This window comes from Esox lucius, chromosome 6 (assembly GCF_011004845.1).
Source record: "Esox lucius isolate fEsoLuc1 chromosome 6, fEsoLuc1.pri, whole genome shotgun sequence".
NCBI classification, from domain to species: Eukaryota; Metazoa; Chordata; class Actinopteri; order Esociformes; family Esocidae; genus Esox; species Esox lucius.
In genome coordinates this window covers 12,066,909-12,094,082 of record NC_047574.1, presented here as the reverse complement: position 1 = coordinate 12,094,082, position 27,174 = coordinate 12,066,909, and the positions used below count along the sequence as shown (strand labels likewise).

The 27,174-nt window shown below is 42.3% G+C and overlaps 1 protein-coding gene across 1 annotated transcript in view; it reads left to right on the top strand.

Moving 5' to 3' along the window:
* lrmda (leucine rich melanocyte differentiation associated) overlaps positions 1-24,298 on the top strand; it is a 260,200-nt gene extending 235,902 nt beyond the window's left edge. The window contains exon 7 of the mRNA XM_010869987.5: positions 21,008-24,298. Within this exon, the coding sequence (XP_010868289.1) occupies positions 21,008-21,087 (80 nt within the window). The 3' untranslated portion in view covers positions 21,088-24,298. The remainder of the gene's footprint in view (positions 1-21,007) is intronic.
* The last annotated feature ends 2,876 nt before the right edge of the window (positions 24,299-27,174 follow it).

Below are 27,174 nucleotides of genomic sequence, written 5' to 3'. Positions count from 1 at the left end.
ATGAGCTCTCGTAAACAATGAAAAGCCATTGTGCTCACTTATATCCATTTCCATGTACATCCATATTTCAACCTCCAGGCTACACACAAATTGGATGCAAAGAAATGGGCAAACAGGGCAGATTCCTTTCCCCCCAAAAAGCTGTGTTAATTACATTTGTTTGCTGATGTAATGTACACCCATATGTTTTTGATTTCCAAACGTATCTTATGTGGGTTAATATGATCTGGAGTCAGCCTGTAGGAGAATTTGTTTAGGCCAACGAATGTTAACCATATTCTCATGCTAGGGTTAAGTTAAGAAATCATTGCACTTCTCTGGGGCTCTCAGGGTTTATTCTGTTTAGATTCAGTATTCTTTATTTTTATTATATTTTTTCGCGTTGCTGCTGTTGTCTCTCTAATGTGAGTAGAGGGTCCTTTTGATTTTGGGATGAAATATGTCCCATTAGGGCCCACTAGTGTTTTGTGTCTAACAGCCTCACACCCCGAGAGCAGTCGGCAGCCATGTATATCTGCTCTCCCTCTGTGAGGCGAGGCTCAGTTTCCTTTATCTGAGGGAGATTATGTGATATTATTCCTAGTAGGAGTGGATTGGCTCTGCAACATGAATAGCCATTAGTGCTGGTCTATGGAGATGGATGAGACCAAGGAGAGTGAGGGGGAGCACGGCTCTGCTATCCCTCAGCACACGTCCGAAACACACCACACCAGCCCGTCCTCTCCTCCTCGCTGGGAGAAATGATGATGAGAGCTCATTTTTGGAGGCTGGCCCTGAATGTGCCTGTTATTTTCCAGGGGAGAAGTGCAACAGTCGGTCTGGCCCAAGTGACGCCCTATTCCCTCTTTAGTGCCCTAGTTTGGACCAGAGACCATAGATCTGTGGTCCAAGAGCTCTAGTCAAAAGGAATGCACTTGTGTATATGAAATTGGGTGCCATTTGGGCCATTCTTTATCTCCGTTGAAGGGTTTGGCCCCGGCTAGATTAAAACGTCCTTAACTTCAGTCACAGTTTCAAATGACCTCTGAACTCTTCCATGTCAGGCAGCTCTGAACTGCTTTGAGATCACTGACTCTTACCAAATGTCATTATCTTACAGTTTGCGGAGGGCACTCTCTTCTCTGTCCTCTGTATCTTGTTCTGAATAATTCTGTTTGTGCTGTGTTTGAGGGAAGTGTCAGTGACACTGTTGTTTTTACCTTGCAATTTGATGTAGTCGAAGGAGTCTTTGGTGTGGAGTCTCAAAACTGATGTTGAAAAGTATACAGGTAGAACTTCAAGACGAAAGATGACAGTGTGAAGTTTTCTGTCGAGTATTAAGGATTTCATTTAAAAGATATTTGTAATTTAAAAAATATATATAACGTCCCTGCATTTGAATAATGAAAAGGTAAATGTTTTTCCTTTTTGATGTTTAGTCTTAATAAGACTTAATAAGACGTTCGTGTCAGGTGACAGATGTGGGGAATTTGTTTTCGCTAAAAGACAATAAACAGTTTGAAGATGCCACTTAAGTTTTGAGATCAAATGAAATGTTTGATTCCCGACACTGTTATTTCAACTAAGAAAAATATGATTGCTTCACACGCATCTAGTGGAATAAGATAATGAACTTCATGTACAATGTTTATTTATCTGACTCTGGGGTCTTTACCAGTCATACAGAAAGATATAGGGTTAGCTTCTGTGACTTACAGACAGGCCCATGGTACAAACCGTGGTACAGACCACATGAGACCCAGTTAGACTTATACAGGCACAACACTGGGAAGTATGAAAATTATACTGGGGCATCTTCTGAGAAACTGTCAGAGAGACAAACAACCTACTGTGAAATAACGTCCCACTGGTACCTCTGAACCTTGGTCCAGTTCCCAGTACCACTGGCCAGTCTCAGTTTCAGTGACAGGGAAGTGGCAATGCATATATCAGCCCAAATGGATAGGCTACATCGCTGTTCAAAACCCTCACTGTAAAGTGATTGCTAATGCAATTTAAACTGTTATTCATGTTCCACGGTGAGTTGTGACTTCGACCAGGGACATTTGAGATGTGGTCTAGTGTTTCCCAGTGTTACTTTTTGTCCCTGCCAGAAGCTAGCTAGCGCAGGCCTGCAGTTGTTTCCTCTCACTGGTTTTGGCAACACGGGAGTCCGTCAGAGTAATTTATGATGGTGGAGTCTAGCCAGATGGTTTGGATATTTTTACAGCAGGATCGATGGAGGGTCCTCCCGTTTCTCCTGTGTGAAATGGATGGCTCAATGTGTAGTGTGAGCCAGTTTAGGGCCTTTCTAACCTTCACTCTGTCTGATAAAGAGCTTCTAATGTGTTGGCAGATGGTAGGTCACTAGTCACTCTGAAGGAGATGGATCCGACACCCCTGAACTCTGATATCATTATTAAAGTCTTCATGGAACTAGAGATGCTGTAAATGAATATTTATGTAAATATATGTATCACCTAAAACACAGGGATTTGAGTTTGAGATATTTAAGTATGATGATCGTTTGTGGCTGATATGATTAAATGAAATAATGAAGTACTAGTTGTCAGTAATTCCGCTCTAGATGAAAGGTGTATAACCACCCCTAAGAAGAAAGTACATATATTTGTTTCTGAACATAAAACCAATGTCACCCCACAATAATAGATATTGAGTGTTAGTGTTTCAAAATAAAATATTACAAAGAATGAAGGTCGAGTGTGTCATTAGTAATTAATTCAAATTAGTGAATTGGTCAGTTTTTTTAATACAATGCAAAGTGCATTGTATAGAAGTTAGAGATAAAATAATACAAGTTAATTGATTAGGAAAAAAGTATGAGCTAATATCCAAGTAAGAACAGTTCATTAATAATCATGAAGTGGAAGCTGTATCACACCACCCAGGCAACGCCAAGAAAAGCAGTTCCCTCAAACAAGAACATCATTTCTATAGAAGCCTCAGAAAGTCCAAAAAAAGACCTAAAGTTCAGTGGCTGGGATTGGAGTAATGGTGTGTCCATCAATCATATCAACACCTCTGCATAACACAAGCCTGTGGAAGGTGGCAAGAAAAAAGCCATTACTCAAGAAATACAATCTGAAAGCATTAGTGATCCAGCTGTAATGTGGGAAACGGTTTTGTGGTCAGATCAGACCGTGATGCAGCTTTTTGGCGGAAAATCAAAGCTGTATTGTTTGGCATAAACCTAACACAGCTTTTCCTGAAAGAACGAATGGATGAGGCAAAATACCGGGAAATACTGCAAGAGAACCTCCTTCATTCCACTTAAAAACTGAAGGGGCAGAAATTCACCTTTCAGCAGGACTCCCAAGTAAAAGGCCAAACCAACATTGAACAAAAAGGTGTCCAACAGTTTTCATCTCAGTCCTACTAAGAATCCTTGGCACCATTTGAAAATCCCAGTCAACATGTATTGTCCAACCAAACTAAACTTCTGACTAAAATAATAGGCCAAAATTACTCCAAAACTGTTTACAAATATGATATATTCTTAACAGCAAATCTTTGTTTGCAGCCTCTTATTTTTCTATTTCCCAACAGGTGTCACCTTAATTGATTTTGAGGTTCACTATTTAAAATGAAATATCTCCTCTAGGTTACTTCCTAAGTTTGGACCGGGAGTTGTTCCTAGCCACTGTGCATTACTGTTGTTGCTTTCTCTTCTGGGTTTGAGGCTGGGTGTCTGTAAAAGCACATTGTGACAACCGCTGATGTAAAAAGAGCTTTATAAAATAAACTATTGTTAATAAACCAAATGATTGTTAATAAACAAAATGTTAATGCGCCATTTGACAACTGGTCGGGGGTTGAATAGTTTTGCCAGGCATTGTATATTCAGTGTTCATAGACACACACATCTAATCAGGGTAACATGTCTTATGCAGTCCTGTGCTCTCTCTCTGTTCACCTTGATTGGGGGTTTCCCATACCCCAATAGATAAATGACATTAGCCTTTCGTCATGCTTGCTGGTAACAGCCGTCAGGGATGCATGTAGAGCTGCCCTCAGAGCAATGAGTGGCGGGGGCGTGGTTAATCTAGTACAGTGCTACGTGGAATAATGAGTGTATAGGCCTGTTTGTTAAGAGCAGTGCATCTATAAAGGGACACACACACCTACACACACACACACACACACACACAAACACACTAGCATTCCCAGCTCATCATTGCTCTGGAGCCATTGTGGTGGAAGGAGCTAGACTCATCTGTCAATTACAGCCAGTTCCATTGGGCCGTTGTCTGAACCGTTTTTCTCTCTGGCTGGTGAATCCAGTGATTTATTGTCAACTGGCTCGGCTTCCATACACAATCAGCAGAAAGTAAGCCGTGATGTCTGAACACAAACTGTGGTGGAGCGTCAGCATAGCTCACATTAAGTGCCATTGTGATTATTCATTGCATCAGGGGCGATGTGCAATGCTTGTTGGGACCCACTGCCATGTAAAGAGAGGTGGTCCATCATCCCGTAGATGGGTATAGAGAAGCTAGAGATGTTAAATATCTGTTGAACAAATCACAATGCACAAATGCACAGTGTCAAAGTTTATAAAGGTTTCCTGGTCAAAGGAATTGCTTGAGGTTTACTGGTTGTGGGTTTTGAGTATCTGAGCCTACAATATTCAATGGATGTTTCCATTTTATTTTATGTATTGGATTTGAAGGACACTGCAGCTTGAGTTACAGGAGGAAGTATGAGGTATCATTAAAATTCCTGCTTCACCAGAACCAAGAGCGAGCGAGGTCAGTCAAATACTACACCATAAGAAACAAACTTTTAATCCATCTCAAGTGTCTTTAAACTGAGGGAACACATTTCTCTATCACTGTCAGTTATTTTACTGTCATGTTTTGACCGATAGATCATTTGTGACATGTTCGGTCGCTGTGAGTCATCTGAGTCATTTAAGTCAGTTTTTATTCCTACTCCTGGAATAAAAACTGAATCTGTTTTAGACTTCTAAGATTTTTTAAGATTCTTTTTTTCCCTCCTCTAATGCCTTTTCAAAACCTTCTGATTGACCTTGATGATATACTAACCAGTAGACGGCCGAATATGTCTGTGTTTGATGGGACACTTTACCACTTTTATACCTGGTTTTCCTTATCTATAGCATTGTACCAGTGTCCACGTGAACACGTTTTAAAGGTGGCTCGGAAGTGCAGATTCAAGCTAGCAGCAATCTGACCAGTAACTGGTAATATCCCAGGGGATTGCCTGGGAAAGACAAAAAACATCTTTCCACTTGACACCATTAAGCCATTGCTAACTTGCAATGCTCAGGAGCTACAATACCAATTGTCCCTTTTCTAGCCACTGGGATACGGAGATTAGGCATCGTCTGGGGGCAGTGGGTGAACCCTGATTCTGGGGTAATCGGATGGTGGTGGAAGAGGGAAAATGGCATGAAATTAGATGAATTGGAGTGAACACGCGCGGCCTGTCTGGTCGTGTGGGGGTGTTTTGTGCACTGTGACCCGGCTATGGGGTTGACTTTGGGCTGTGAGTCCAGGCTGGAGCAGCCTAGCGTGTGTTTTAATGCATTTTGGCACTTATATTGACTTGTATTTCCAAATATAGACGTCCACTAGGTACAGGAGAGGGAACCTACTATTCACTTGAGGTGTGTTTAGTGTTATCAGGATACGTCTGAGGAATAAAATGGTCTACTATTATGTTTTTGTTTTTTAGAGTGCGCGTTGCGGTGCTTTGCACTGTAGCAGGCAGCCAGTAGATCCTAATGGTGGGTCTGAGAGGATAAGAAGATAACCTTGAAGAGAGGAGAGATAACAGAACCCCCGGGCCCTACTCTTACTGCCTCGTACTATCACTAACCCACTGTGACATCTTGGCCCAGGAACTGCTCAAGTCACCGATACACAAACAACAGCTGAAATCCACTGAACTTTAAGTAGTACTTAGAGCCAGCGCCCTAGCATTTGTTCCAGTCCAATTTGTGTTTGTTTTGTTTCTCTCTCAGATAGAGCAGGTCACGCGTTGCGTGGTTCTGCAGTAGGTTTGTTGTTACTGTTGCCCGTTTAAGTGAAGCTATTTCCAAACCCCCCACAGGATACAAATGAACCAATCACCGATATTAGCATTGTGACGTGCGCTCAATAATATTTGACTTCATTAATTCCCATGCCCTGAGCTGACATCCGGCTCCTATTAAGATTTGAAATCCCTCCATCCTCCCCATACCTCAGCTGGGGCTGGCTGGTGCAGCCGAGCACATAATACCCTGTGAGCTCTGAAACATGTACCATTATAATTAGCTTTGTCAGGTCCTAGCCCTACAACCCCCATGCAGATAATATGATAATATGTCTTCATAACCACCTGACCTTACATGCTCAATATTTCTCCCCTTATGAAGATTACATGTCAATAAAGTAATTGAGTCCTGGGGTGGGTGGCAAGTGAAGATGTAGGTTATTGGACTTTCGGTGGGCAGTGATGTACGAGGGTTATTATTCTAGCTGTCAGAGAATGTGCAGGGGGCTAAGGACAGTCCGAGGATGTCAGGGGTAGGTGGGAGCTGAGGAGAGCGCGAATGAGAGGGGCCGAGACCAGGGGGGAGAGTGAGAGAGGGGGGGGGGGGGTAAGGAGGAGAGGAGTAAAGGAGGAGTCATTCTTCAAGGGAGGGAGAGATGGACAGTTAATCATCCCTCTGTCGTACCCCTCCCTGCATATGGAGGAGGTATCTGTCATGTTAATCAAGAGGAGTAGGATTACAGTAAAGCTAGCCGCGGTACGGGTAGTGCAAACTCAGTGGGAGGAGATGCACATCACCATCACAACACAATCCTATTATCACCTTTCCCTCCAGCGCCATTGGTTGGAGGGCAGTCATCTCTTTTCATTCTGGCGCCTTGGCATAGTTTGGTTCCTCTTTCAATTCCAGACAGCCATCCACGTTAGGTTTAATCTCTATGGCTAGCTTTCTCCGGAGATGCACTGCCATCGAGGAACAGGTTTTCAGATGATATTTAGTTCATTGAAAATGATCATTTTGACCTTATAAACCATTCAGTGTTTATGATTGTAATATTCTGTCTTTCAATAATTCATGAAATGTGCTGTGTTGTTCTGGACGCCATGTTGCAAATAGCACACAGGTGTCAGTGAATCATCTGTCCCTACTACTGTTTTTTGACAATAAATGTATGGGACAGGAAATGAGAGGTGAAAATGAGAGTGGTCAACGTGACGCCTGACAAAGATAGTTACTCAGCAGTTAAACTGACACAGAACAAAGTCAGGGAGAAAAAGAAAGGCAGACAGAGTGGAGGGACAATGTTAAAGGATATTTTACCATGTCCTTTTGTATTAGGCCTGGAGATTGATCTCTTCCAGTCAGATGAAGGGCTGACGTGAGTGATCCAAGCCCTCCATCATTGTGACACCCTGCTCTTGGCTAACGCTCATCCGTGTTGATGGGCACACCCTGTGCCACAAGTGCCCTGGCGAGCCAACTCTAGCCCGCCTTCTATTCCCTTTTCTTCCCTCATCCCTTGTTCTATTATTTTTTCATGTTTTCTGTGCCAACCTTCCCTCTCTCTACCTCTTTCTTCCTCATCCCTCATTCTTTCATTTGCAGCCCTCTCTACCCCCCCCCCCCCCCCAACACCCCCACACACACACCCCTAGTTCTGTCAGCATGTCATGTCGGATCAGTGTTTGGTGAGCCGGCCAGGATGTAATAAGTGCCCCAGGTAGAGAGCTGCCTAACAGGCGTCAGGATTTCTCCGCTGAAATGAGGATAATAACCATAGGGTCCCAGGGTGGTCGCCGTGGCAACCATGGCACAGACAGACCAGTCACTTAGCAGCACCAGGAAGTGGAGTAATAAGTGTTGTGTTGGGTGTCTGGAAGGCCGTGGGGAGAGAATGAAGGGAAGGGGCTGACTGACACACGGCCCCTCACGTCCCCGTCGGTGAGGCAGCTGCTGCCACTTGGGGGCCCGGGCCTCCGCGGGTCCACGGGAGACTGTTGTTTTCAGCGCCGGCCACACTTCGGATTACTATTGATATATGTCACTGTGGAGGTGGCCGGGCGATTTGTTTAAGAGATTCGGGGCAGCAGCTGTCAGCTGGGCAGCAGGAAGAGAAAGGATCTTTGGAGGAGTGATTGAAGAGCTGACAGGCAGGGTTCTGACAGGGAGAGGTCAGGGAGAAAGCAGGGATCTGGACGTTGGTTCGCCAAATCACGTGTGATGTTCATTTGAAGTGTTTGTTGATTTGTTGTCATATCGACGAGGTGTTTTAAATAAAGCTATGATGCTGCGTAGATATTAAGAACACTGTATTAACATAGTTTGTCTCTGTGACAGTTAGTCGCCCGTTTGCTCTTCTGGACCTATTTGGTGGCCATTTTTCATTTGATTCAAATGCCAAATGACAAGTACGGAGGTGCCATTTTGCACAGTAATGTCCCTCATACATGTTATTTCTCAATGTTCAGAATCAACATGGCATGTACATTTGTACATGCAATGTTAATTCTGTACTAGCCTTACAAATATCCTATATACTGACCATTACTTTTAATTACTTTTTAATTTAAACAATTTTTACCATTCTGTTCTTTCCAACATTGCTGTAGCATGTATTGCCCTGTCCTTTTAGAGGAGTTTATGTGGTAATAATTGACCTGACAATGAGCTTCATTACCCACTCTCTTTCATGCTGTTTTTCCTGATAATTATTATTTAATGTGTTCAGATACAGACTATCATTAATTAATCCAATCATCCCTTCCTCCAATGTCAAAGCAATGAGGAGTGAAGTTATCACTCTCTAGTGATTAATATACGGCTCTTTTGTTATTGAATACTGCTCTAGTGATTAAACTGGAAGTGAGTGACTCGCGGACCGACCGACCATTCTTATTAACGGGTCGATTAGCGAAAGCAGCCAAATCGCTAATTGCAGTTTTCACATTTTGTTGGTTAGAAAGGTTTGATCCGCTTTATCTGGTCCTTTTTTTCTTTTAATTAGAAATGTGGGGTGTAATAAATAATACTATCAATCAGTGTCAAACACACCACCCAAACAATGTTGGTCTGGTGATTAGTAGTCAACATGTTACCATGACAATTCCACTACGAATAGGACTTACTGTTTTCATTTTCTTTCAATGATACACTTTACCTACCTTTTAATGATAGACTTTACCTACCTTTCAATTATAGACTTTACCTACCTTTTCAACGACTACTACAGTAATAGCTTCTTTTGATAAAGACAATCAAACTGTTTTTCTTAAAATTACTAATAGCCTACTTGTTAAAATGTGTGTCTTTAAAGCCTCCCCTTTTAAAAACTCAGTGTAACACTTTCTATAATTGTGCTGTTTTTTTTTTTTATATTCACAAGTAAAGTTCTTGTTGTAATGTTCTAGCTGTAGTTAATGTGTGTTGTAGAACAATGTGATGGAGTTCTATGGTTCCAAGAGGATTGTGCCCCCCCTCCATGTCTTATCTCCATCCTACAGAGCTAGTGTATGCTCAGACTCTCTCTCTTCCCTATTTAGAATCAATGTCATTAAAATTAATTTCACTGTTTTATTTCTGTCATTAGCACCCCCTACTCCATTTGTAGTCACGACTATAATCTTTTTTCCAGTCAAAATTGATGTCCTCCGGAATTTAATTTTTTCCTCATAACTTTGAGAAAAAGACAGATAGGCCTTTATCAGTGGCGTCGTCCTAATTCTGACATGAATAAAAACTGTCTTTCTGACTTCCATGTTCCGGTCATTCAGTGAGGTGACAGTGCTGTCGTCATGGTTCCCTGAGGTTTAACAGGAACTGGAGCTAACCTAAATAACATACCCCATTTGTTTTAAGCTTTAAGTGCCATGTATTATAACTAGAGTTAGACCAGATGATCATGAAAAACTCATTATCAGAAGTCCTAATGATAACTACAGTTGCAAGTGAAATTCTACTAGTGAGATTTTACACTCACCTTCCTTGAATTAATGTTAAAGATTATTACATAGGATTTGTTTTCAAGTCTACATAACCTCCTCCGTATTTTCAAAGTGAAAATTAGTCTAATCAAAAAGATAATTGTTTTGATTGTATATATCATTTAACCACAGAATGAATGCTTGGCAGCCATTCAGGTTTGTGTAAATAAGGTTAAATCAGATTCTACCAACCCTGAACAGGTCTTAGGTCAAGATATTCACTCAGTTAATTAGATACACCAGCCGTGCACCCAAATCACTCCTAGAAAACAGTCACATGGCTGTGGCCTGCTGTATAAAGCAGATTGAATGTTAGAATGGTCAAAATGTAACCTAAGTAACAGGTATTACAATCGGTATGATCATCAATGCCTGGTGTGCCTGTAACCAGATTTCAGAAATTGTCCTGGGCTTTTTAATCACGATAGTGGAGGAGAGACATCAGAGTATGTTGCATTTCTAGTCAGTTCTATGCAAATTCAATAAGCAGGCCGCAGACAGGAACAGGAATGAAAATAACAGAACTTTGCAACAGTGCTTTGTGCAGAACGGCTTCCCAGAACACACAACATATTGGTTATTGTCAAAGACAGGCTATTACCACAGATCACTACACAAGGTTCCACGCCTATCAGCTAATAATGGAGATCGCCAACACTTAACACTGAGTGGTGGAAAAACATTGTCTAGTTCTGCAAAACCTGGCTCCTGTGAAAACCAGGGTGTGGCTTAAACAGCATCAGGACACAGTTCAATCCAGCCTGGTGTCAACTGGAACAGCCTGGTGTCTGTGTTGTCATTGGTGCAGGGAATGTTTTCCTGGAACACAGTAGGTCTTTTTGATAGAAATTGAGAAACGTTTGAATGACACAGTGCATTCAGATATTGTTGCTGAGCTTGTATATCCTCACCTGGCTAAAGTTTACCATTCCTTCTTCTGAATACCTAAAAAGCACACATTGTAATGCCAAAGACAAGACCAGAACTTATTGCCAACAGGTGTTAAATATACTAAATTGGTCTGGAGTCCTGATATCAATTTGCTTACAAATCAGAGATGGTGTTAGGTTATTTAAATCAACTTATTTAATGTAGTCCCTTTATAGATTACATTTGAAAGCAGTAACTTGTGAAGGCCAGAGGTCCTAGAGATGAGTAGACTCCCAAGCCACTGTAAGCCCTTAATGTTATTATTTGAATGTTGTGAGGTATTTCTTTTCTCCTATGCTACTGAAACTATATGTAAGTCAAGTGGGTCCGTGAGTCTGGTGAGTGCATGAGTAAACAGATGTGTTGTGTCTCAGCCTAGTAAAGAGAATCATGTGCTAACATAAACCTGCTATTGATCTGGCCTTTTGAGTCACGACCTGGCAACCGTCAGCTGACAACACATCCAGCCTTGGCAACAGCAAATCCCTCAATTCCAACCCTCACCCCACCCTACCCCCCATGCGCATACACACACTTTGTTCCATATTGTTTTGGCCCACAGCTATTAAAAAGATCCCGGGTTCCTCTTTTGTCTCAGCCTTGGACCTTTTCTCCGCCAATAAAAATAATTTGTAATATGAATAGAAAATCAAAATCTGAAGTCAAAACAAATGGCCAGTAAAAACGTGAAGTGTGCCAGACACATATCAAAATGAATCTAAATGTTAAGAATGTGTTAAAAGACTTGAAAAACAAAGGAATTCCATTATATTCGCTCATGTCTGAGGAGGATGGTTGAAAGGTTTGACTTAATAACCACAGCTGGAGAGTACACTAACCGTGCATGTCAAAACAAGGTTGGAGAGTACTTTGATAGTACATTTCAAACTAACGTTGGAGCAATGTTTGAAAAGTGTTCGATCATAATGCCACAGCGGAGTTGTGGGCAGGGGGTTTGGGTGTTTGGTGCATGTTGAACTGCTGTATCAATTTGAAACCTTGTTTTTATAGCTAAGGAGAGGAAATATAGTACACAATGCAGTATATAGTGTAAATATCATACAATATTTGTATGGTTTTATTTACAAAGCCATTTTAAGGCGGCTCCCCTTTTTACTTGTGTAACTACATTGTCAGGCTGACAAATTAAAACGAATTTGCCGCTGCTCAGTTGCCAGTGTTTATTTTTGTGTGCCTGAGGCTCATACAGAGCTAGGGGAAAAGGCTGTCCAGTTCTCTGCTCCTTTCACTTGAACAAGCTTCAAAGAGTCCTGAAACGACATGAGCTTGTCCCTTTAAATGGGTTTAATGCTCGGTGAAGCACATTGATGAAAAATTAAGTGGGGGGGCTGTCAGTTTTCACCTCAAGTTCCCAAACCTGCCTCGTGCTCTACATACAGTGCCTTTGGAATGTATTCAATCCCTTTTACCTACTCCACATTTTGTGTCATCGACTTAATTTGTAAGTGATTATTTTTGCCATCAATCTACACACAATATCTCACAATGAGGAAGCGAAAACACATTTATAGAAGTGTGTGCCAATTTATTGAAAATGAACTACTGAAGTATATTTATTAACACATAAGTATTCAGATGCTTTCCGAAATTGAGCTCCAGTTCATCCTATAACCTTTTATCATTATTGCTATGTCTCTAGAACATGATTGGATTCCACCTGTGTCAAATTCTATTGATTCGACATGAATTTGGAAAGGCACACACCTGTCTTTATAAGGTCCAACGTTTCACAGTGCATGCCAGAGCAAAAATCAAGTCCAAGAAAAGCCTCCGGTCTTCAGGAGGGTGTAGTTTCCCCAACACTCGCAAGGTGTGGCCCCCTAGCCTCTGGTCGAAAAACACAATAGCACAACTCTTAGTGGTGGATCAGTCTGCTTGTGCATCGAAGATGAACGGAGCTAGCGGCAAGAACTAACGTGAACTCCAGGACACATTGATGAGACCAAATGTAACAATTTGGCCTGAAGGCCAAATGTTATATTTGGCGAGAACTAGGTACTGCTTATCCCCTGGTTAATACCATCCTTACCGTGAATCATGGTGTTGGGAGCATTATGCTGTGGGGATGTTTCTCAGCGGCAGGCACTGTGACTCTGGTCAGGATTAAAGGGAGGATGAACAGAGCAAAATACAAAAAGAGAACCTGATCTAAAGTCCTCATACTGGGGAGAAGATTGATCTTTCAACACAATTACAACCCAAAGCACGCAGGCGAGACCATTTTTGAGTCGCTTCGGGACCAGTCTGTGAATGTCCTTAAGTGGCCCAGCCAATGATCAGAGAACTCTGATCTGTGGTCACTGCCAAAAGTGCTTTTAAAACATACATAATTGTTGTGTTTGAATACTTAAGTACATCAGATATTAATTTTTTTTTGTCTTCATTAAGGCACTGTTGGTGTTTATGTTGTAGTTGTGTCTGCAACTTTGCATGCTGGATTATATGTCAGCATAATATGTTGTACTATTGAGACATAATACAAAGCTTTACTGATAGTGTTGTGGTAGTTGTGTACTGGAGGCCTTGAAGGGCTCAAGCATTTCCTCATAGTCTAATGTGTATGCATTTCTCTCTCACTTCCTTTGCTTCCTTCCTTCCTCCTGCCAGCCCTCCCTTCCTCCTTTTCTCAGTTCTCCCCAGCCACTGCCTGGGTGAAAAATGGGGTGCATTTCCCTGATAGGCTGTGTGGATGTGGGGAGTATAAATGGCTAATGAATTACAGATGAACATTGACTCAAATGAATCACCCTGATGTCTCTCCCTGGGTTATATGGCAGCCATTTAAAAGTTTAATCAATACGCTAAAGTTGAGAACATGCAGCCACTGCAGTTGTTTGGCTGCAGTAAACAGGGGGAATGAGGAGGGGGAAATGAATGGGACAGACCTGAGTCTAGGGTATGCATCATAATGACAGGTATTTTATGTTTAATGGACTACATATTTTTATTGGAAGAGGACAAATGTCAGTTTAACTGTGTAAGTTATACACCGGGCTTTCCCTCAGAGGCCTGCTGAGGGATGGATTCCAGCTTCACTGTTATAAGCACTGGGCTAATAGGCAGAGGTAAGCACAGAATAAACAAGTCCTATATAATATATGGCTAAGTTAGTTATAGAATTATTACTGTTTGATGGTGATGAGCTTGGTCTTGTACGCTGGGAGGTCAAATATACATTTTGGAAAATGCTTTTTCCATTTGACCCTGCTGACCTTTCCCTGACAGCAGTGTGAGCAGAGAATCTGTAGTGTTACCTGGGCAATGTGCAATACTCAAGATGAGTTTGTGTCAGGACCTACCAATAGTTTAAGGTTTAACGGTTGGTTAGAGCTCAAACCCGTCACACTACACAACTACAACTACACTACCCCACTACAACTACACAACTACGCAACTACAACTACACAACTACAACTACACAACTACAACTACACTACACAACTACAACTACACTACACAACTACACTACACAACTACAACTACACTACACAACTACATGGGATCACACACACACACAAAGACACACACGCCCACACCCTTCTCTAATTTATGCAGCATGGACCCTGGATTGTGTCAGTGTAGATCGCATGATCTAACCCTTTTCTGGTTTGATTTAATAATGGGGTCCATGTTTCATAAGTTCCAGCATGATTAGCCGCTCTTGTGCACCAGCTGTTTTCTGGGTATTTATTATCTGTAACGAGTGAGTTAAACCCTTTGGCTGCGCTTTTCAGTTTAGAAATGCTTCCATCTGCATAGATCCAGACACAGACAAAGATATGGCTTTACAGGTAGTAAAGTAATCACATTAAATATTACTTTACAGGTAGTTAAGTACACCTAGTAATCACATATTAAATATTAATTTACAGGTAGTTAAGTACACCTAGTAATCACATATTAAATATTACTTTACCAGTGATAAAGTATACCTGGTCCGCTGTCAGTAGTAATCAAATATTACATAACAGGTCATAAAGTACACATTGTAGTCATCTAGAGAATGCTACTTGTTTTCCTCTTCCAGCCCCCTTTCGTTTTTACTGATTTCATAGTGGTTACGGGTTGAAGTTGTTACTTTCTAAAGTGGTTGTGTGTGCATAGGTAGCACTTGTTGTCACTATGTATGCAGCAGATACTGAGATCTACCATGGTAGTGACTCCATCACATGGTGTTGTACTAGCCTGATAATGAGATCTACCATGGTAGTGACTCCATCACATGGTGTTGTACTAGCCTGATAATGAGATCTACCATGGTAGTGACTCCATCACATGGTGTTGTACTAGCCTGATAATGAGATCTACCATGGTAGTGACTCCATCACATGGTGTTGTGCTAGCCTGATGGGATCTACCATAGTAGTGACTCCATCACATGGTATTGTGCTAGCCTGATGGGATCTACCATAGTAGTGACTCCATCACATGGTATTGTGCTAGCCTGATAATGAGATCTACCATGGTAGTGACTCCATCACATGGTGTTGTGCTAGCCTGATGGGATCTACCATAGTAGTGACTCCATCACATGGTATTGTGCTAGCCTGATGAACAGAGAGCAGGAGATGAATGGGGTCCACTATAATAGGCCGTGCTCATACGAGCCTGTGTCCAAGCCCCATTACTCACTCCCTCACACGGTCTTGCCTCCAACCTCTCTGTCTTCTCCAGTTCCTATTATTTTAGCCCTTTGCAATAATAGAGGAAGTTTAATTGCGCTGTTAATAGATTTTGTTCTCTACAGCGTTATGACCTGTGATGGATTGTGGCACTGATGAAAGCATGGGATGGGTGTCCGGAGGAATGAAGTGAGGGTGAGGAGAAGGCAGGATTGGAGGAGGGAGCGTGAGGGGAGGTGGAAGGAGAGGTAGAGAGGAATAAAGACTGGAGAGGAGAAGGACAGAAAAGAGGTGCTGGCTCTTAGAGAACAGATAACCTTGATGTTAAGAGCTACATCCTTCGGATATGTCTTTTCTTGACATATTGATGGCCCTTAAAAAGAGGGGAGCTGATTGTATGCAGGGAGCAATCATTACCCCCACTCCATCTTTCCCTCCTTTTCTCACTCCTTTTCTCTCATTTACTCTCTCTCTCTCTCTCTCTTTCTCTACAGCTATGTCTGTTGATTAATCTGTTCTTTATCCTAAAGGTCTTTGTTAAGCAGTAGGTCTCAATGCCTTTGACTGCAGTGATTCGTCAGTCTCCTAACTAACTCGCTAAGCCTATCCTTCCAATGTGCAATATTAACCCCATTTCAAGGTTTGTTGCTATGTTCTTTTCTGTTATGTGTCAGATGGATTTATGTACATGCTTTTGTTAGATATGTATTACTTAAGAGATACAGTGAGATACTAGGTACGCAGAGATATCTTTGGATGTACTAAGTAGAAGAAGATACAAAGTGATACCAGGTACAAGGTGATACTATGATACATGGAGGTACTAGGTAAGACTGCATAAAAGCAGATTGTAGGTACAAGGATATATTATGATAAAATAAGAAACAGTTATAGTACATTATTTTATGAAAAAAATTTAGACATTTGATACAAACAAATGTGCGTGTCCTATAATTAGGCAAGCCTATACATAATGTTTGGTACAACCTGAAATCTAATGTAATTGTTTTTGGGATTCAGCTTTACTTATGAAACCTGCATCATTCCACAACTGGGGGGTCTAATTTGCCCCTACACACTCTCTTATTATATTCACTCCCTCAATTTTCAGACACTTGTACAAATGGTGGGCCGAGGGCAGAGTGGAAGGGAGAGGAATTAACCCAAAATACTGTGCTTCCTTTTAGAAGAGTCCATACCCCCTTAAAGAACACACTGTATTTCCCTTTAAAAAGAATACAGATACTGCACTCCCCTTTAAGATAGAGATACTGTACTCCCCTTTAAGATAAATATGGATACTTTACTCCCCTTTAAGTAGAATTCAAATATAGTACTGAAATTAGATTAGGGATAATGTATTTCCTGTTATGAATATGAGATTATCCTTTTATAACAAGGTGCTGGGTGTTTGTGACTTGGTGTGTAGAACAAAAACCCGGTCTGTTTGTCTGCCAGAGGATCCATGATGGTAACATTAGCTTTCCACATCAATGTTCTAAAGACTTTTTAATGGCTGCTGGCGATTCTCAGTGATGTGTGTGTGTTTGTGTTATTGATTGTCACTACGTGCAGGGGTTGTCCACCAGTCCTGGGACACAAGGAATATATTGCCATGTCAGGCTTGTGCACTAACATTTAAAACATTTTATTTATTTATTCTTTTATCCAGAGCAACTTACAGCTCTGTAAGTCATGTGATAGAATTAAGTGTAAGGTCTGCTCCCTCTGAGAAGGCCTCAAGGAATTATGTAAGGCATTTACCTCTGTTCACTTTCCATCCATTTCTCAATTTCTCTCTATATATCCATATCTCACTCACTCTCCCTCCGAATATCTCTCTCAATCCGGCTGGAATCTTTGGCGGCGTAGAGTACCCTGCTCTTCATCACACTTCAGCCAGCCTGCCAAGTACTACTGGACCCTCCCCTCATGCACAAACACACCGCTAGACACTCACCCCTCCGAATGCTGTCTTTTGCCAGGCAAGCAGACTTCATCTCTTTGTTTCTCATCACTCTTGCTCTGTCTTTCTTCTCTCTCTCTGTCTTTCTCTCTCTACCTCCCTCTGGCCTGCCCAGATGTCTCCGTTTAAAACACTGTGGGAGAATCAGAGATCTAACCGAGCTCACAGCCCTGTGATTGGTGCCAGGGAAACTGGGAATAGGTTATGATCACATTTAGCCCCTTGGGGTTTTTTTTGTGCAGTCATTAGTTTGTGTGCTGTTGCCCTAGCTCAAGGATCAGCAGCCTTTGTGGGGCAGCGGCCCAAAAAATTGTCTTAATATATCATTTGGGTCTCTAGCAGCTTGTGGGTCTCCATACACACAGGAAACGCACGAACAGTACACACACCTTTTGAGCAAAACCCTGCACGCCCTCCAGACAGCAAAGAGAAAAAAGTATTCTTTCAAGGTCATTCTTAGCAGTTCTTTACATATATTTCCCCGGGACAGAGAGAAGATTTTGCACTTGTATAAACACTTTAAGCTAATTCCACTCATTTTGTCACGGATGGCAGAGAATGGAAATGCCATGCATTTCATCACATTTTGCCACAGAGTTTGCATTCTGCTCTTACAACACCACACATTAAATGGAAGCCGACAGAGTTTTTTTACAACATATTTTACAACGGCCAGTTGCCCATCCCTGCTACCTGAACCCCCAATGAATGTGTGGCAAACTTTTTAATATGTTTTTTCTTTCTTGGTGAGACGTCGTTTGACATCAATGCCAGTCTCCTTGTGAATGGCGCGGGGCTTCATGCCATGTCTATGGAGTGCCCTGACTGCAGCCCTAGTTGGGAGCGGGGTACATGATGGGCTGCATCTCAGTACTACAGGCTGGCTGTGATAGGCTCCTCTTATCACCGTGGAGCCCTGTCTCCCACTGTGGCACCTGTATCCCTGGGCAAAGTGTCTACAGCTGGAATTCATTTCCCCTGGCTGCTAGAGTCATCCTGAGTCCACACACACACACAGACACCGGGTGAAGAACAGGCAGGCATGGAGCTGGTCTAGGATTTTATCGGAGGTGACAGCTCCTCACACTTGAGTGTTTGGATCACCTCAAGTAGCTGGGCTATGCGGGGAATGAGCGCCGCTCCACTACAAAGTCCAGATTTAGATTGACTGAGCTTGTCCTCGGGCCTGTGTGCTGCTCGCCTTCACAGGCTGACATAACACAACACACACTACTGCACTGCCTGCCTGCCTGCCTGCCTGGTTTCTCAACTGACATCAGTGGTAGGAGCGTGTGTGTGTGTGTTTCTGTGTAGAACTTCAAGTGTGTGTCCAACTACGCGTGTATTAGTGGGGCTACTTTGAAGTGCGAGTCATAGAGTGGTGGTGTGTCAGGTTTAGTTAGGATGGAGGCTGGCGCTGGAATATGCTTGGCACTTATATGGCACCAGTATCTCTGTCCCCCTCTCTGCTTTCTGTCACTATGTGCCATTCTGGTCCCTGTCTCTCTCTGGCCCTGACAATGTCTGCTCCCATTATGTGATTGGCTGTTTGGCTCTGAGCACCCCACAACCCTTTCAGACATCCTCCCCCACTCCTCAGAATAGAATACAACTGTATCACCCGTGCGATAAAGCAGAGGATGGATCTTTCCTGCTGTCAGAGGATCGTTGACAGCGCTAATGCCTCTTGTCCTTGGCTCGTTTGCCGAGCGGTGACACCTAGCTAGCCACAGCTCAGCGGCGCTCGTCAAGTGGCACTCTGGCGAAACGCTGTGACATTACAGACTGAGAGCACACAACGGGACAGAATGGCCTTTCCGATGCTGTCGCCACAGTATGGTGGCAGTAGCCTGCTATCTTGTTGTATGGTGTAACCCTATGGGCAGCTGAACGCGCCGAAAGCCGTATTCAAATCCACCACGCAGTAGCACATGGGGGGGTGACCCCAAAGGTGCAGAGATAGTGAATTCAGTTGTCTTGTTTTGTCTAGTGCTCTTTCCGCGAAAAGCGTTCTCCTTTACCAATCATCACTTTTTTGATGCCCCGGAAACATGTCTTATTGTTCAGCGGGACAGTAATAGACATAATAGGTCAGAGTTCACCTGGCTTCATCAAGTATCATCATTTTCCATGCAGTACATATTGCTTTGAATATGTGTGTAGACATAGTTTTTGTAGAATTGATTTTGAGAACTTCAAAGGTATTGTCAAGGCCAAAGATATGTTTTGTATTGATTGAATGCTCAAGTGAAGGCTCTAATAATAAAGTAGGCAAATAAGAATTTCAAGGACAAGGGATATGGATGTTCAGCCACATGCACAAGCAAGCATACACACATTTTCCATTTTACAAAAAATGATTCCCATTTAACATCTTATTACACTTAAACAAAACTCTAGCTCCTAAACGTAACCCTAAACCTTTATTCACATGTTTCTTGTTTTACCAACCTCGCTGGAATTTTTGGTCCCATTTGTCTCCTACGTGGTGAATTGTAAGGGCATTATGCTTGATTTAAAACAAATCCCCTGTCTCCCACTCAATGTCGTGCAAACAACCAAAAACAATTCCCCTTTTTGACAACAAATATGGGCTGGGGTGGGAGAGAAATCCATAGGTCAATATTATAGCCAATCACAACTCTTGACAGGTAAGTAATATAGCGAAACCGCATCACTCCACTATTACTCTAGATCTATTATGGACATAAACCATATGTAGGACCTTTACAGTCTCTGTCTGTAATCATAATGATACCACACACTCTCAGAACAACCAACACACCCCACTGTCACTCTGCCAATTGATTGCAGTAATAATCGCCCTTTTTCTGTCATTGTTGCTATCACTGTGTGTTTGGGGCAGGGATGGGTGGTGGGGTAGGGCTGTGAGCTGTTTACTGTCTAGACATTGCCCCGAGGCCAAATGTTGTTGCTCCCGCTGTTCCTTCACTTGAGAACGACACTCATCCTCTCAAACATACAACAAGCACATGATCAAGGAGATAAGACAAGTAATTACTGAGAAAACCACTATATCTATAAATTGAAATGCACATGTCTACAGATATAAAAGTTTTTGTAATGTTGTTTCAACTGCTGGATGTAGAGTGATAAACAATATTTGATTTGATTCTAAATGAACAAAAACATAGAATAGACATACAAATACAGTTTATGCCAAATGTACTTTTGGACAAGCCTTGTTTGTCTTGCATAGTCAAGAAAAAATACAATAACGTATCAATTCATTATGGTTAGACTTTAGATATTATCTATACACACATTAATATATATATATATGTGTGTGTGTGTGTGTTTTTATTCTCTCATAATATATACACACACATATTCAACACCTGTGAATACTTTTCAAAGGCTCATTTACGGAGGACAGAAAGAGCAGGAGAGCATATTCAAACCCATGCTGCTGTGGTATGTTTGAAGCCATCAAAGTATTTTAATCTTCTTTTTCTTCTGTGCTCAGGTGTGTTTGCTAAGTGCCGTTACATCTACTATGGGAAGCATTCAGAAGGCAACCGATTCATCCGTAACGACCAACTCTGAAGAACCATGGAGACACATAAACACACACACACATACACTCCCTCGTACAAGCCGTTAAGTGAATATAAAAGTATTGTTACAGTTTTTCTGTTGAAATCATAATTAAGATTCTGTGTTCAAAGGGTGGATGGATGGATGGATGGATGGATGGGTGGATGGCTGGATGGATGGCTGGATGGATGGCTGGATGGATGGATGGCTGGATGGATGGCTTTCTGACTATGAACTCTGTAGTGGAGTGATCTGGACCCCTCCTCTTAGCTGTGGCTCTCTCCTGTCAGCTCCACTCTCCTGCCCTAGAGGGAACATTCACACTCACATTGACATGATTGCATCTAAGCAGCAGTGCACCCCCCCCCCCCCACCCACACACACGCACACACACACACGCTGACACACGCACAGACACACACACCCCGTGGCCGCGGTGATTGGCTGCTCTGACAGCCACGGCAGCCATGATGGATCACCCTTCCCCTACTGGCACTCACCAGGAGTCAGAGGTCACACCTGACACCTCACTGTGTGGCTGTGTGTAGGCAGGACTGGGGACAGAGGCACGACAATCAGTATCTCGAAATTAAAAGTTTATGACAAATTGTTCCTTTGGAGTGTCCGCTAGTGGAAGACCGAGTTAATGACCTGATAACATCGACTAACGTCTCAGCGTTTGGTAAAATAATTGATGTTTGGTTGTAATGAAGGTATAGGTAGTGTTACTTCTCTCACCAACACGGAAGTGAGAATTTACCCACCAAAGTGTTGATCACCACATCAATGTTAATGACCTACTCCGTGGAAGACACAGTATACAGATTATTTCACAGCGTTGTGTTTTGTTTTTTTCCAATCTGTTTATGCCTGAAATTAGGTGTTGACTCAAAGCTAATTTCAAAGCTAATTTATCTGACATTTTCTAAGCCTAGACTATGGCAAATCATACAGAAGAGTGTTACCTGTGCAAAATAAGTGGTTTTATCTTGATGTGATGTTCCAAGGTGGAATGACAGCTCAAATAATTCAATACTATTAAAAAATAATGCCATAGAATTAAAACAATTTCGCTTTCTCTTCTTCACATAGGGACCCAATACCTTCTTTTCTGTGACGAAGTAGATATTCTGCAGGTAGTTTTAAATGTGTTTTTACGGCAGTCTGCGCACACAGGACTAATCAGTCTGTTGTCAGTACTCTGGAATGATGCAGATTTGGTGAAAGTTGATTTAATTTCTTACCAGTATTGGATCATGCAGATTTACTGGTATCATCATAGGATTACAGACAATGTTGTCTGTCATAGATGACGTAGGCCTGCGATCCCTATTGATTTAGTGTCCTATGATTGTTTTCTATCTTTAGCTTGTAGTGAGGCATAAACAGAACCATTCATGATGTTTTCACCTGTTTGTCATGCAGTTACTTCAAATATGGCTTATTTTGGCTCCCCACGCCCGTTTGTCCCAAATAATCCCAAAACAGTGCTCTGTGCCCCAGCCATTTGATTAATGGAAAGATACATTAGTGGAATGATATTCTTCGACTGCCACTATGGCCACAGTACTAGCCTGTTTTGGTGCATCCACTGGGATACTGTCCAGTCACTTCAAGCCCTCTTGTCACTTGTGGAATAGGAGAAATTATATGATATATAATAATATTTTCACCACTTACTTGAGTGTGTTTCCTCAACATGAGAAGAAATGTATTGCTGTTTTACCAGAAAGGTGAGATCCAAACCTTGGTAGAACTTTCACTAGTGTTTATGGCCATTTCATGATTTTATTAGTTTTTTCGGTATGTTTATTTAGGCAGAAGACATAAAATAAAATAAATTTTATGGTGCTGAAAAGTAACTATAGTCACAGGGAGGAAATACATTTGGATTTCTATACAGCCTCAGAAAGCACATTCTGAAGTTCCCAGAATATCACATTTCCAAGAATAATCACTGATTCACACAGGCATGTGGCGACCAAGAGGCTAAAGGGGAACATGGAATGTGAACGCTGTTCTGATATTCAAAATAATATTGTTTTGAATTCTAATGATATCCAGTACATCCATCAACACAACCAAATCATTATTTTTCCAATAGCGTCTGTGAACATAAAAATTGGAGTGTTAGATGTTTCATTCACTTGTCTTTGGCAGGAAGATCAGTTCAACAAGGGTTTTAAAGGAATTTGCTGTATTGTGTTATAGTTCTTACCTGCAAGAGGAACCTCCAATATTCATGTTTTTTGTGTTCGCTGTTCACACATGTATTTTATTATGTTATTTAGTATTGAATAAATGCTTGGTAGTGTATAATTTCAAGGGATGTTTTCTTTGCAAATGCACAGTTGAAAGTTGACAATACAGTTTACCACTATGTTATTGCAGCTAGGATTCTGAAGCCTGCTTGCGGCATTTCGGAGTTCCCAAGAGTTCCACAGAAGGCAGTGCAAATTGGCTCAACTCAATAAAGGGTATATGGGTAGGATGACAGGCAAGGATCTCTAGTGACTCCTGGTGGTAGCTCAATTGTGGTTGTTGGCTGGAGAATGCGCTCTCCTCCCAGTGGGAATGTGCCGGCAAATCCATCCTGGTTGAGCAAGCAGTGTGATAAGAATCAGTGTGGCTTGTCAGTTAGTGCATTGGAGGACATCCTCCTGATCTTAAACTCTCCTAAACCTGCTGGCAAGTTGTTTCATATTTAATATATATAATGAAAGAAAATTTAAACGCCAGTGTAAAACACATTATAGACCAAAGAGACACTGCTATTCTATCTAACAGTGACAGGAGGATTCCTTCTGATTGTATGCCATGATTTCTTGAAAACCTAAGATTTCTTACATAGTGGCAAGAATTCTGCAACACTGAATGATCTCTTTTAGTGTCATATTAATATCATAGTAGTAAGAATTAGATTTGAAGTTGTGTGATTTGTATTAACTGAATATAATCTAGGGTTAGGAAGGATTCAAATGGCATGTTTCAGTATAGTATCATGATAGGCAATATTTCCACATCATTTAGTGTTTTTTCCCCGTTATTTCCGATCTACCATTTGTGAATCATATGTAATATGTCCTATTGAATGTAGTCTATGTAATTTTATTATCTGCCATTTCGAAATGAGTTAATGCTGTTATAGGTGATCCCAAGTACTTTTTGTATTACCCTTTAAAGTTCACTCTGCTTGTATTGATTAAAATATTGTAGTTGAGCTGTGTTTCTTTGTGTCTTAATGGGTATTGGTATTGTCAGATTGCTATTACAATACATGCTAACAATTGTATATACATTTTAAGGCATAGAAGACTGTTTCCCTTCCACTTGTCTCTTGTCATATTCACCTGCTCCCCTATTCCAGTCAATACCGTCTCCTTGTCCCGCTCTCCTATTCCAGTCATTACTGTAAGAGGTACCTGTCCTTTACATTAGCTCAAACAGATCAGGGAGATGTGAGGGGGACCATGTGGAGCTTCAGTCTTGTTCATCAATCTTACACACAGTTAGATGACAGAAAGGCCAGAGAAAGCCTCACACTGTGTTTGTTTAGCGTGCATGTGTCCGTTCGTGCGGGGCTCCCGCGTACGCCTTGTGCAACTTCCTGTGAGGCCGTGCACCCGCAACGCTGGGGAAGCGGGTCACTAGTGGCAGCGTTTCAGAATGACAAGGTTTATTTGTGCGTGTTGTGATATGTTCAGAGGAAACCAGCCCTGACAGCTGGTGGAGGAAGGAAGAGGGGAGCCACAACAAGTCCCCCCCCCCAACCCCCCCATCCCCCCCATCCCCCCATCCCCGCCCGGCAACACAAAATGTCATCCTTCCCCTGACTGCCTCCCTCCTCACCCTCCTTTGCCTGCGCCAGCCCAGCCATCCTGCTGAAAAGAGCAGACATTTAAAACTTTGTGACATGTGTCACAGGCTCTGCCATTGAGCCAGTGCTGCTGACGGAGCTGGAATTGACAGGCTGGGAGCCACCGGAGCTGGCTGGAGGACACACCGAGTTTGGTGTGTGTCACTTCCCATCCTCGTCAGAGCACAGCCGCATCCCCAGCACACAAGCTACTGCATTATGGGATGGACAGGGAGGGCGACAGCGTGCAGCAGCGCGGAGACATCTGCCTTACTGACATGCACTACAGAGAGTGTGTGTGGTACAGCAGACTAATTAAGGTGTAAACCCGCAGAACAACCTGTGGGCGATGCCCTGCGCCACTCACATTTGCAGTGCATCCTGGGTTCCTCCTGTGTGACCAAGTGGCATTCCTCAGTGGCACTCCGCTGTGCTAGTCCTGCAGACCTCTGACCCTCTGTGTGTGTGCGTGCGTGTGTGTGTGTGCGGGTGCGTGTGTGTTGACTGGCTGCCAGGGAAAAGGATTTCCAGCAGCAGACACTTGGCCTGGGGATACAGGTGTCTCTGTGGGAGACGCCTCCACAGCACACGTCTCATAATGCTGTGATCAGAGAGCCGGGCTCTTCAGTTACAGTACCTAGTAAGGGATAGCTTCAGATTCCGCCTCCAGGTGTGCATGTGTCAGTTACAGGACGGTTGCGGGAGGAAACGGACAACAGGTTCATTTTAATGGCTGGAATGGAGAGGTATCAAACACAACTGCTTGTTATACACATGGAAGCTCATTGGAGCACCTTGACCCTGGGAGCTGCCTGAACCTTCACTGCAGGATTGCATTGGCATATGGAAGCTCAAACAACTCTGCCTTGTCTACTATCTGTGCTGAGCGTTAGTCATGTGATTCCGGAGCGTAATGCGCCCTGGAGGAGAGCCTCGTCTTCCCAGCAGGCACAGCGCAGACTGGCGGACTGTCACAAGAACTTAGTCCACATCATCTCCAGTCACCAGACATCAGTCCTCAGCCCGCCGAGTGATTGACACAAGTAAATGCAAATTCACAGAGACAGGAAAGATAAAATGACGAGTGGTGTTGCTGAGTGACAGTCGGAAACTGATAGCACATGAGTTAACAGGTTTAGGATGGGATTTACATTTTAGGCATTTAGACATTTTGCAGACGTATCTATCTTATTCAAAGCGACTTCCAGTTTGTGCATTCATCTTAAGGTAGCTAGGTGAGGCAACTACACACCTCAGTCATAGAAATATAATTTTACTTAAAGGGCTAATCCACCTTAAAACACGATATGGGTTATTTTTGTAGTCTCTCTGCATATGTATGTGTGATTACAGGGGTTTCAATTATGCATCGTAGACATTTAATTTTTTATGTTTTGCACTGTTAAAATTCGACCAAGATATATTTTATAGCAACTATTTTGGCCTTTGTGTTTCATCCATTGCTTGATCACACTAGTGGCGGGTAAATATGGTTGTCATTCAATATAGCCATAACTGATGTTCCTATCAGTCACAATATTGAAAGATAGCCAGGCTGAATTTTATCCCTTGGCTTTGTAAAGACTACATCTTGACAGAAGTCCTGTTCCCACCCTCGAAGGTAGGCTTTTTCGGAAATGGGGGCAGTACTCAGGAGCTGTCTACCTAGCCTGTCTTTTTGTGATTATGAAACAATGTTTTTTTCTGATTGAAAGTTTGCGCTCATTTAGTGTATGGTAAAACAGGAAGTTTAGTGAGGGCTGCAGGAATATTCAATATTTTTTTAAACAGGGAAATCAAGGGTCTTTTTTACAGTTGATCCATATCTTACAGAAAGAAGATTAACTGTAAATAGAGAAAAAATTATAATATACTACTTAAAAAAATATTTTGAATATTGCTTACAATATGAGCATCAGGCAGAAGCTTTACAAACACTGAGGTGCCAGGTAAGAGAAACACTTGGACTGGGTTGGGCAGGATGTGGGATGTAGATTTTAAATATGGAGAAAATATGGCAAGTTCCCCCCACTTTTCCGTAGCAAAGCACAATGGTCATGTAGTGGATGCCAGGTTCAACTGGAAGCCGGCCGAGTGTGTAGAGGAGTGGGTGGCATGGAAAGTTTGAACACCAGACGGGCTTCAATATTCTGGTTAAGTTTGATGGCACAAGCGGGTAACCCAGCCAACAGAGATTGGAAGTAGTCCAGATGAGAAATGGTAGCAGTCTCATATATAAC